Source organism: Rana temporaria, chromosome 7 (genome assembly GCF_905171775.1).
Source record: "Rana temporaria chromosome 7, aRanTem1.1, whole genome shotgun sequence".
In the NCBI taxonomy this organism is placed as follows: Eukaryota; Metazoa; Chordata; class Amphibia; order Anura; family Ranidae; genus Rana; species Rana temporaria.
This window is the reverse complement of record NC_053495.1, coordinates 102121829-102134892: the sequence shown is the minus strand read 5'-3', so window position 1 is coordinate 102134892 and position 13064 is coordinate 102121829. Positions and strand designations below refer to the sequence as shown.

The 13064-nt window shown below is 48.0% G+C and overlaps 1 protein-coding gene across 2 annotated transcripts in view; it reads left to right on the top strand.

Annotated features, from left to right (window-relative positions):
* Nucleotides 1-1089: 1089 nt before the first annotated feature.
* The window catches only part of EDEM3 (ER degradation enhancing alpha-mannosidase like protein 3), a 127056-nt gene continuing 115081 nt past the window's right edge, over nucleotides 1090-13064 (top strand). Inside the window, exon 1 of one of the 2 annotated variants that reach the window (XM_040359803.1) lies at nucleotides 1090-1429. In XM_040359803.1, coding sequence (XP_040215737.1) covers nucleotides 1299-1429 — 131 coding nt within the window. In that variant the 5' untranslated portion in view covers nucleotides 1090-1298. The remainder of the gene's footprint in view (nucleotides 1430-13064) is intronic. The other variant, XM_040359804.1, reaches the window with a different exon arrangement.

Here is a 13064-nt window from a genome sequence, read left to right as displayed (position 1 = left end):
TCTGCCCTACTGCCACTGTCCATTGCTCTACTGACACTGTCAGTATATACGCATGTGTTTGAGCTTTGGGGTACACACTCTAATCATTAGGGTGTGTGCCTGCAATAGGCTGTGCACACCTGTGATGGTACCACACAATACCAAATCGCGCCTATACCCTGTTTACACATTTCTTCTGCACTGTGCAGCCCAATGAAATCAAATGGCTGCCCTAAAATGTGACTCTCAGTACTGGGAAACATGCAAAAAAAGACCTCTCATAGTGTGAAGCAGCCCTCAAGCTCACTACACACATTACAATCTGATTGTCCAATCTCCAATGGCTATGTAGTGCAAGAGCCTGCGCGGTTACCTACAAAGTGATTGGATAGATTAGCATACCTCCCAACATTTTGAGATGGGAATGAGGGACACCTACTAGCAAATGTATGTAGGCATAGGACACTCCCCCTGCCACACCCCCTTAAGGGAGAATTAACAAGAAAAAAAGAAGGTTAATTAAATCTACATCACACCACTACTATTGCTTTATATTGGCTTTTAAAATGACAAATGTAGCAATTTAGAATCAAATCAGATGAAAGGTTTAGCTCTGGGAAACGCTTTTTGAAAGATAAAAAGTGCATTTTATATACAACTATATATAGATCAGACCAAAATGAGGGAGAAATGAGGAGGAAAGAGGGACAGAGGGACATTGCTCCAAATCAGGGAGAGTCCCTCCAAATCAGGACAGTTGGCATCTATGGATTAGGTAGGTCCTCAGATTACACACCAGGAGAAAGAACCCTTCATGGATCAGAGGGAGTATTGCTGTCCTCTCCTGAAAACATCAGATCTTACACTGGATCTCAGCCATAAAGCCCAGAAGACAGGCCGCCCAGCTGTCACTATATACAATCACACTGTAACCTATAGATCTATGTAGCCTGCCCTCTGATCCCCTCCACGTCCATCCCAGGACGGCCCACACACTGCCTAGGAATAAACATCCTCCTGATCCAATAAGAATCCTGACTTCCTTGTGTCCCCGCCCACCGGATCTCCGGCTCCACGTCACATCTCTGACACCAGGCAGGACGGACCTCGCTGATTGGACCACGCTCGTCCCGTCCCCACACGTCATGAGAGCTGCTGAAAGGCGGAAGCAGCGGGTGGCATAGAGTGACACCTGAGGCTGGGCGATACTCGGGTGGCAAGGGCCGGGATATTACAGGCCTCGGAGACACTCGGGCATCTCCTCTCTGAACAATGTGTTCACCCCGGGCCTAGCAGACACGGGCAGCCTGGACCCCAGTATGAGCTCCTCAGCGGAAGAGCCCCGGACATGGGGCACCGTGTGGAGACATCTGCTCCTTTACCTCATGTGCCAGGTGTTGGTACGGACGGGGCATGCTGCTATGACCAAGGAGGAGAAGTCCCAGCTCAGGTGGGAGAATGGGGGGGTAATAATGCCGGTGTGTGTTTGATTGTTATTGGAGGAAGAGATCAGATCTCTACTGAATTTCATCATTACCAGAAGCAGCAGCTTCCGGGTACCTCACATTACACTTCCTTCCAGCTGCTGTACGGACGATCACACCCCCCCCCCCCCCCCCATGTATGATCGCTGACTGTAAACTTTCTTCTGTTTTTATAGAGATGACACATTAACTAGTGGGGGGGTTGTGAGGAGCATGGAGAGAGGGAAAATACCTCAGTGATCAGTATGAGGGGAAAATGTCCTGGGATCAGAAGGAACTATCTCAACATCAATAGGAAGAACACGTCCCCGTGTCAGTATTAGGGGAATAAATGTTCTGGGGTCACTAAAAGGGGAAATGTCCAGCGTCTGTAGGGGGACGGGGCGAGATACCCTGGTGTCAGTGGTCACTAGAAGGGGAAATGTCCCAGCGTCTGTAGGGGGACAGGGCGGGATACCCTGGTGTCAGTGGTCACTAGAAGGGGAAATGTCCCAGCGTCTGTAGGGGGACAGGGCGGGATACCCTGGTGTCAGTGGTCACTAGGAGGGGAAATGTCCCAGCGTCTGTAGGGGGGCGGGATACCCTGGTGTCAGTGGTCACTAGAAGGGGAAATGTGCCAGCGTCTGTAGGGGGACGGGGGGGGATACCCTGGTGTCAGTGGTCACTAGAAGGGGAAATGTCCCAGCGTCTGTAGGGGGACGGGGCGGGATACCCTGGTGTCAGTGGTCACTAGAAGGGGAAATGTGCCAGCGTCTGTAGGGGGACGGGGCGGGATACCCTGGTGTCAGTGGTCACTAGAAGGGGAAATGTGCCAGCGTCTGTAGGGGGATGGGGCGAGATACCCTGGTGTCAGTGGTCACTAGGAGGGGAAATGTCCCAGCGTCTGTAGGGGGACGGGCGGGATACCCTGGTGTCAGTGGTCACTAGAAGGGGAAATGTCCCAGCGTCTGTAGGGGGACGGGGCGGGATACCCTGGTGTGAGTGGTCACTAGGAGGGGAAATGTCCCAGCGTCTGTAGGGGGACGGGGCGGGATACCCTGGTGTCAGTGATCACTAGGAGGGGAAATGTCCCAGCATCTGTAGGGGGACGGGCGAGATACCCTGGTGTCAGTGGTCACTAGGAGGGGAAATGTCCCAGCGTCTGTAGGGGGACGGGTGAGATACCCTGGTGTCAGTGGTCACTAGGAGGGGAAATGTCCCAGCGTCTGTAGGGGGACGGGGCGGGATACCCTGGTGTCAGTGGTCACTAGGAGGGGAAATGTCCCAGCGTCTGTAGGGGGACGGGCGGGATACCCTGGTGTCAGTGGTCACTAGAAGGGGAAATGTCCCAGCGTCTGTAGGGGGACGGGGCGAGATACCCTGGTGTCAGTGGTCACTAGGAGGGGAAATGTCCCAGCGTCTCTAGGGGGATGGGGCGGGATACCCTGGTGTCAGTGGTCACTAGGAGGGGAAATGTCCCAGCGTCTCTAGGGGGATGGGGCGGGATACCCTGGTGTCAGTGGTCACTAGGAGGGGAAATGTCCCAGCGTCTCTAGGGGGATGGGGCGGGATACCCTGGTGTCAGTGGTCACTAGGAGGGGAAATGTCCCAGTGTCTGTAGGGGTCGGGGCGGGATACCCTGGTGTCAGTGGTCACTAGGAGGGGAAATGTCCCAGCGTCTGTAGGGGGACGGGGCGGGATACCCTGGTGTCAGTGGTCACTAGGAGGAGAAAATTGTCCCAGCGTCAGTTTAGGCCTATACGTATTCTACATATTGCAATTTTTTTACCAAAAATAAGTGTTTATCGATTGGTTTGCGCAAATGTTATAGCTTCTACAAAATAGGGGATTTTTTTTTTTTTTTACTAAATACGGTGGGGATTTATTTTTGTGACTGCAACATTATGGCGGACACTTTGACACCATTTTGGGACCATTGTAATTTTTACAGCGATCAGTGCTATAAAAATGCACTGATTAGTGTAAAAATTACACTGGCAGTGAAGGGGTTAACCACTAGGTGGCGCTGCAGGGGTTAAGTGCTCCCTAGGGAGTGATTCTTACTGTTAGGGGCGTGGCTACACGTGACACGTCACTGATGACCATTCCCGATCACGGGGAACGGTCATCGGTGACAGTGTCGCTAGGCAGAATAGGGGAATGCCTTCACTAACGGCACGCTCAGTGCGCCTGCGTGGTTTATGGCGCACATGCGCCATAGACATCGGGGCAATCTTTTCTGCAAATATCTCCTAAACCGTGTAGGTTTAGGAGATATTTGTTGCACATACAGGTAAGCCTTAATCTAGACTTACCTGTAGGTAAAAGTGGTCTGTAAGGGTTTACAACCACTTTAAAAAACAAATTCAGAGAGTAGCGATTAATCTCTGCATGGTCTAAGGTTGTCACTGGTGTACCCCAAGGTTCAGTGTTAGGACCAGTGGCGGCTGGTGATTAATATTTTGGGGGGCAGAAAACAAACGTGCTCGCCCCCCCCCCGCCAAGACAGGTCGGACAGGAAGATGGCCATCCATATCCTTACCTTAGAAGGTGGTGCTCTATCCGGGGTAAGGCTTCTGGAAACTGCTCCTCGATCTGCTTCTGCAGCTTGCATAGGGAGGAGCTAGCCCATTCCTTCTCCTCCCACCAAACAGGAAGCTGGTCCTGCTGAGACCCGATTGGTCTGGAGTCTAAAGGACTCCCTGGCCTATCGGGTCTCAGGACCCGCTTCCTGATTGGCCGAGAGGAGAAGCAGGAAGACATTAGCAAATATTAATTCGCTAATGTCACATAACTTGGTAGGCTCAGGGTACAGTACTCTGCGCCCGAGCCCACCCTTTCTTTTTTTTTTTTTTTTTAGAAAGTAGAAGTAGAAAAAAAAAACATGTAGATTAGATTAGGGGCTGGGCGGCTGAATTGGGGGGGGGTGTCGCCCCTAATAGAGTGGCTGCCACTGGTTGACTCTTTTTAATATATTTATAAAGGTTCTGGGATTAAAAGTACAATTTCAGTGTTTGCAGATGACACCAAACTATGCAGTGTAATAATGTCATTACAGGATGTCTCCAACTTACAAGCCGACCTCAATGCTCTGTCTAATTATGCAATTATGTGGCAAATGAGGTTTAATGTTGATCAATGTAAAGTTATGCTCTTGGGGGGGGGGGGGGGGGGGGGGGATACTACTGGAGGGATCTGTTCTGTAGTGGAGAAGGATCTGGGGGTGTTAGTTGATCATAAGCTCAATAATAACATGCAATGCCAAGCTGCGGTTTCCAAAGTGAGCAAAGTCCTTACTTGTACTAAGAGAGGTATGGACTCCAGAGAGAGAGAGACACAGACAGATATCATTTTGCCCGTGCACAAATTATAATCCAGACCTCATTTGGAATATGCAGTTCAGTTTTGGGCACCAGCTCACAAAAAGGATATCGGGAACTTGAGAAAGTGCAGAGAAGGGCAACCAAACTGATAAGAGGCATGGAGGAGCTCAGCTATGAGGAAAGATTGGAGAAACAGAATTGTATTCTCTCCTGAGAAGAGGAGATGGGGGGGGGGGGGAGATATAATCAGCATGTACAAATACTGAGTTATTGCTGAGTTTTTCACTTTGAGGCAGGGCTGTGGAGTCGGTAGATAAATGTTCCGACTCCTCAGTTTTATGTACCTCCGACTCCCCGACTCCGACTCCTCTGTATTAATATGCGAATGTATTTTATACATTCCTTGAGGGAAAGAAACGCAACCTACCACAGGACTACTGGCTGGGAAGCCAACAGTCTACTGTATTGCACAGTTTAAGCAAAAGACAAACACAATGAAAACAACATTTTATAAAAAAAATGTATTAATCAATCAAGTGGCTGGATAGTAGCAGCAGGCATAAACATCAGGAACAGGATTTTTACCAGTTCAAAAATACAAACCACATTATTTGGTTGTTTTAGAACAAAAACAAAGCTTATCTATAATGAACCAAAAACAAAATCTGTAAAACCTAGAAATGGTTTATATTAATCTTGAAATGTAGTTCTAGGCTTAGCAAATGCAAATCAATTCAATGTAGAGTTCTAAGGAAGAGAATTGCCTCTGCCAGATCCTCTTTCATAGAGGCTCTTAAGTCAGACTTTATTATTTTTAGGGCTGAAAATAATCTTAGAGAGGTAGTTGGGCTGCTGCTTTCTCCTTTGTGTGCTTATCTGCTGCTGAAGATAGGGCAGTGGGAGCATCCAGGAAGGGGCATTTATTCTAAAACATGATTTTCCTAGGAGAATCCCATAGTCATGTTTAAAGTTTAAGCTAACAATCGGAGTTTACACGTTTTTATAGCCTTAGCTAAATGACAGCAGTTTTTCCAATGGTTTACAGCTTCAGTCTTGAACTATTGGCCCTCCATTCCCTTCACTTATACAAGTGTCTCACTCTCTAGTCCTGCAAAAAACATATTTATTTAATCCCTTATCAGTGAGAGGCTAGGTTACCCATGGACGCTGCGTTCCCTGTAAAAGCAGAACACAACACTATGGAAAGTATAAGTATTGCAGCTCCGAATTGTGCGTTGCGTGCCATATAGTGAAGCACATGAAAAGCATGCTTCTTCACGGTCACTTAACGTGTTCGTTTTGCGGTTACGTGAGGCACTGCATGCATTGGTCTTTATTCTTACAGTAGAGAAGTCATTAATTATAACTTTTTGTGAATTGGGACATTTAAACTTGCTTTTTTTTTTTTTTTTAATTCCAATCTAAATTTAGTAGGAGTCGGAGTCGGTGCATTGTTTGCCGACTCCGACTCCAGGTACCCAAAATTTCCCCCGACTCCGACTCCACAGCCCTGCTTTGAGGTCATCACAGAGGACAAGGGGGAACTCTACACCTGGAAAAAAGAGATTTTATCTCCAGGTTTCTTCACAGTAAGAGCTGTGAAAATGTGGAACAGACTCCCTCCAGACGTGGTTCTGGCCAGCTCAGTAGATTGCTTTTAAGAAAGGCCTGGATTCTTTGCTATATGTACATAACATAACTGTGTACTAACATTTAGAGCCCTTTCACGGAGCCTTTTTTTAACGTCCTGCCAGCGCAGTGCCCCAGTGTAAAAGCACTCTGGCTTTCACACTGGGGAGCATTGAGAGACTTTTAGGTGGTATTTTTTAGCGTTAAAACCCCTGAAAAATGCCTCCAGTGTGAAAGGGGTCTTATAGGTAAAGTTGATCTAGGGAAAATTTGATTGCTTCTCGGGGGATCCGAAGGAGTTTTTTCCTTTTTGCTGGAGAAAATTGGATCATGCTTTACTGGGGTTTTTCGCTTCCTCTAGAATCTAGACTTGTAGTTTTTTAAAAAAAATAATAAAATACAATTTACACAATCCTATACCCACAGTTGATTTAGAGTCTAGATCAACTGTGGGTATAGGATTGTGTAAATTGTATTTTATTATTTTTATTAAATATATATTTTTATTGGATGAACTAGAGCAGGGATATGCAATTAGCGGACCTCCAGCTGTTGCAAAACTACAAGTCCCATCATGCCTCTGCCTCTGGGTGGCATGCTTGTGGCTGTCAGAGTCTTACTATGCCTCATGGGATTTGTAGTTCTGCAACAGCTGGAGGTCCACTAATTGCATATCCCTGAACTAGAGGGACTTTTGCCTTTTTTTGAACCTGACTATGTAAAATGCTCTGGCATCAGTGGTCACTAGGAGGGGGAAATTCTCCGGTTTCACTACAAGAGGAAAATGCCTCAGTCGGTGATAGGTATGAGGGGAAAATGCCTTGGTGTGGCTATGAGGGGAAAATGCCCCAGCATCGGTTATCGCTAGGAGAGGAAAATGCCCTGGTGTCAGTGGTCAGTATGATGGAAAATGCCCTGGTGTTACTATGAGGGGAAAATGCTGTAGTGTCGGTGATTCCAACGAGGGGAAAATGCCTCAGAGTCAGTGGTAGGTGTGTGTGTGTGTGTGTGTGTGGGGGGGGGGGGGATGCATCACCAGGGCTGGGGGATCTGTAGCAGGCTGGTTGGCCCATGGAGGACTGGGGGACACTGTGGATGTTGTCTTCAGTGGATATTCCTTCCTCACCTGCTAACAGTGAAGTGAAACTTCTTCCTGTCCTCATTCATGTGATCCATCACTCCCTGACGGGCACCTGTACTGATGGCAGTCTTTCAGCTGCTGCACATCAGAGGAGGCATTCATCTGTGATGCTTCCCTGCGAGGTGCCCAATGTACTAGTAATGAAAATATAAGGCTGTCTGTGAATGGACAGGGGAGAGGCGGGGCGGATAAATGACATACATCTTCTGTGTATAAGGGTGACATTTCTGGAAGTGTATTGTGAGCTATGCTATTTGGCCTTAATGTGTAAATCGTAAAGAAATGGTAGCAGTGACATATACCTCATCAATAAAGTCTTTGCACATTTTGATTAGAAATCAATAGCTTGGAGTTCTGTGTCATGTCAGCCACTGTCCCACCACGCTTTTCAGTCCCTTCATTTGCCTGCCATTGTTTTCATGCGAAAATGTCATATAATTCACTTTATTTGAGAAAAATAAATGAAAGGTCTGGTGTCACCAGGGACACACCTCCATCCCTGCGTTTAGCATCAAAAAATAAAAACTCGCCCTTGGAACTTTGAGGTGAGCACTGTAGAGCCAATAAAATATCAAAAGTAATTACAGTATATATTTAATTCAAGTAAAAAGCAGTACATACATTTAGTGTCATGGACATGAGCCAATTCATACAGAAAATCGGTAAAATAATATTGCAAGTAAGAGTCGGTTCACACAGGGTCAACACGACTTCCAGAACGACTTTGGGAGGCAACTTGGACACGACTTGAGTGAATCATCAGGCAACTTACAAGGCAACTTCAAGTTGCCTCCAGGACAGGAAGCTTTCCAGTGGCCAATCAAACAACAATCGGCTCTGTGGGAGGGAGGGAAGAAGGAGGGGTTTGCCTGAGAAATGTATGTTCTCTTCCTGTAAAGTTGCTTCAGTTAAGACCGTGATCAGACTTCTGAGGCAACTTCCATTAAAATCAATGGGTACAAGTTGCCTACAAGTCGGATTGAAGTAGTACAGGAACCTTTTGCTGAAGTTGGAGTGACTTCAGTAGTGTACATTAAGACGGCTCCATTCACTTCCATTTATTTTCTCAACCGTGCGACTTGGGGAGACTTCAAGTCGGATCCCAGGTCGCCCCTGTGTGAACCGGCTCTAACTGTCCATAATAAAACACACACAAGCAACAAGGGTATACCCGACGCGTTTCGCAAGGCTTAGCTCGCTCTTCAGGGGTAGATGCTCGTGGTATACCTAAAATGAAAGGATAAAGTATGAAGGGTAAGGGGGGGGGCCCTTGATATAGAAAAACCCCATACTCACCGATGGACAAAGACCAGCTTTATTTTGCCATTGTTGAGGTTCTTTGTTCTCCTGTCACATTTTTCTTGCACAAACTACAGTAGCTGCCAACCTTGTCAGGCATTTGGCTGATGAGCATATAATGCATTATAACTATTACTTTTCAGATGTTCATGTCATGTGTTTGTTTGCTTTTTATTCAACGCTAAGCCATTTTATGTTTTTAAGAAATATTAAGATTTTTTTTTTTTTATGAAGTTGGATTTTCCTTCTGATGAAACCCAGATCATTGTGTAAAGGCCTCAGATAGTTAGGCCACTCTGTTGCACAGATTAGCTAAAGAACTTCCAGCTAGAGCGTCCCCCCCCCCCCCCCAGAACTTCCAGGTATGGTGAAAATAAAACTCTCAGGGGCATACTGGATTTCCAGGTTTGAGCATCGTCACAGTGGGGATTGAATCTATCCCTATGCAAAAACAGTCTGCATTGCAAAGGATTTTTGGGAAATTGTAAACAAAAAAATCTCTTCCCAAGCACAATATTTCCAAAGCCACCCCCCCCCCCCCCCCCCCCCCCCCCCCCCCCCCCCCCCCCCCCCCCCCATTAGAATGCTTGCCTGAACAAACGTTCTTGCATTCCCAAAGCTTCCTTTAATATTCCTAAGGTGGTTTTAAACCCTCTGTTTTTTTGCACTTTTAGCAGCTGATTTAATCACTTGCTGAGTATGGAGCTTCTTTTGGTCCTTGCCTATGTTGTTGTAGAAGCTGGTGCCATGATCACTGCTCTAGTTTTCCTGTTTGAGGGTGGCTCCTTTCCCTTGCAGCATCCTATGTAACCAACTTTGCATGCAGGAACTAGAACTGTCTCCCTACATTGTGTTCATCAATGGAAACACACAGCCCTATAGCCATCTTTAAGATGGTAAAGCACTCCCTTGCATGCCCCTTCCCCCTCTCCTGCCCCAGCTTTACCATGCTAGCTGGCTGACTAGAGACTGCACTGTCCCCTGTAGCTCAACTGCGAAGACCAGAAGTTGAGGAAAGCAGCACTGAGAGAGGACAAACCAGCAGCTTTGAAAGTTGAACACTGCCAGTGCTGGGGTAAAAATTGTATGAATTGGAATGGAAGTGGTCATAATTTTTTATTGTGATTGTTAACACTGAAACCCTCTATGGTAGCGCACTGTATGTGTGCTGTAGTGTAAAGTTAATTGCACCCAAATGCATATTGCCCAGCTGGGTGGAGTCTTCCATCAGCATTATTTGTTTTGGCTAAATGAAATAATTCTGTTAGTGTATGTGCCGGTTCACACTACCACGACTTGGGATCCTACTTGTGTCGCCCGACATGAGAAATTAAGTTGAAGTGAATGGAGCCGTCTTAATGTACACTACTGAAGTCGCTCCGACTTCAGAAAAGGTTCCTGTACTACTTCAAGGCGACTTCTAGGCAACTTGTACCCATAGATTTCAATGGAAGTCGTCTCCTAGTCGGCTCTCCATCTTAACTGAAGCAACTTTACAGGAAGAGAAAAATAGTTTACTCAGGCAAGCCCCTCCCTCCCACAGATCTGATTATTCTGTGATTGGCCACAGCCAAAGTCGCACTGTAAGTTGCTACAAGTCGCGTTGAAGTTGCCTTGCAAAGTCGCGCTGTAAGTCGGGTTGCGCACTAAGGCTAGCTAGTATTTATATGTCTCATTCCATCACCTATACACACAGGGTAGCACCGATCTCAACTGTGAAAACCTCCAAATATGCATGTTGGTTACTGGTACCTTCTCTTCAGGTGCCAGGTTCAGATGATCTCCCACTCGTCACAAACTCAGAATATGGAAAGAATCCGCACTCTGGAATCTCTCAATTCTTTATTCAATCATCACCAAGTACAAAGTAAATACATGTTTTGGCAAAAAAGTCTTGTTCATTCCGTCACCTATCCCAAAAATGAAAGGTTTATGACAGAGGGTGGAGCCATGCAAATCATTCCTTTCCAACCAGTGGCTAATTGGTCAATCTAGAACTGTTGACGTATAGTGCAAAATATAGCCTGCTATTATGAAGCCGTTTATTCCATATCCATGGTGTAGGGCTTGGGACTCGGTGAGCAAGTAAAACCATCAAAGTGGTAGTAAACTCTAGAGCAGGGGTCTCAAACTCAAATTACCTTAGGGCCACAAGACAAGTTTCCATATCCCATGGGGGGCCGCATGCAAACTTTCAAACTTCAAAATCAGTACTGGTGTCAGCGAACGCATTATTAACCCTGACCACTACACTACACACTGACCACTCACCATCAGGGTACAGCACATCAGGGCACAGGGCACAGCACACATGAGTGCACAGCGCACATCAGGGTACAAAGCCCAGCACATCAGGGTACAGGGCACATCAGAGCACAGCACATAGGGGTACAGCACAACATGCCACATCAGGGTGCACGGCACATCAGGGCAGGGCATATCAGGACAGGGCACATGGCACAGTGCAGGACATGGCACATCAGGGCACAGCACATCAGGACAGGGCACATGGCACATCAGGGTACAAAGCCCAGCACATCAGGGTACATGGGCCACATCAGGGTACATGGGGCACAATCAGAGCCCATCAGGGCACATACGAGCACACCAGGGCACATGGGTCACATGAGAGCATATCAGGGCACAATCAGGGAACATGGGGCACACCAGGGAACATGGAGCACATGAGAGCACATCAGGGCACATGGCACATCAGGGTACAGGACATGGCACAGCACATCAGGACAGGGCACATGGCACATCAGGGCACATGAAACAGCACATCAGGGTACAAAGCCCAGCACATCAAGGTACCCCATGTACCCTGATGTGCTGGGCTTTGTACCCGGATGTGCTGTTTCATGTGCCCTGTACCCGGATGTGCCATGTGCCCTGATGTGCTGGGCTTTGTACCCTGATGTGCTGTTTCATGTACCCTGATGTGCCATGTGCACATACGAGCACATCAGGGCACAATCAGGGAACATGGGGCACATGAGGGCACATGGGGCACAGCACATCAGGACAGGGCACATGGCACATCAGGGTACAGGGCACAGGGTACCCTGATGTACAGAGCCCAGCACATGAGGGTACATGAGGCACATGAGAGCACATCAGGGCACATGAGAGCACATCAGGGCACATGGGAGCCCATCAGGGCACATAAGAGCACAGGAGAGCACATGAGGGCACATGGGAGCACATCATGGCACAGGAGAGCACATCAGGGCACAGGAGAGCACATGAGGGCACAGGAGAGCACATGAGGGCACAGGAGAGCACATGAGGGCACAGGAGAGCACATCAGGGCACAGGAGAGCACATCAGGGCACAATCAGGGCACAATCAGGGCACATGAGAGCACATTAGGGCACAATCAGGGCACATGGGAGCACATCAGGGCACATGAGAGCACAATCAGGGCACATGAGAGCACATTAGGGCACAATCAGGGCACATCAGGGCACATGGGAGCACATGAGGGCACATGAGAGCACATCAGGGCACACGAGGGCACAGGAGAGCACACGAGGGCACAGGAGAGCACACGAGGGCACAGGAGAGCACATGAGGGCACAGGAGAGCACATGAGGGCACAATCAGGGCACATGAGGGCACAATCAGGGCACATGAGAGCACAATCAGGGCACATGAGAGCACATTAGGGCACAATCAGGGCACACCAGGGCACATGAGAGCACATCAGGGCACATGAGAGCACACCAGGGCACAGGTCAGCATTTACTTGTTTTCTTCAAAGGCAGAGTAGCGCAGGAAGCGTCTGTCATAAGTTCACTTGTCTCTCATGTCACGCTGCTACTCCCCGGCAGCCCCCCCCTATCTTCTCGTCCATTTTTAGATAATGTCACAAGCAAATGGGGATGGACGAGGAGGGGCCGCCGGGGAGTAGCAGTGTGACATGAGAGACAGGTGAACATATGACAGACGCTTCCTGCGCTACTCTTCATGCACCTCGATCTACACTTCCGCGGCACCCGCCCTGCCTGCGGGCCATTTAAAACCGGTCCGCGGGCCGCAAATGGCCCGCGGGCCGGTACTTTGAGACCCCTGCTCTAGAGGCTAGCTTGGCTCGGGTTCAAACGGTATAGAGTAACTATTTGGTGTCTTTAAAACTTTATTCAAGACATGCCATTTAGGAGATATTGCCGTCTTCATCTGTCCATGATGGCGCTCGCTCATGTGCATTGTAAGCACCATTGATGTCAC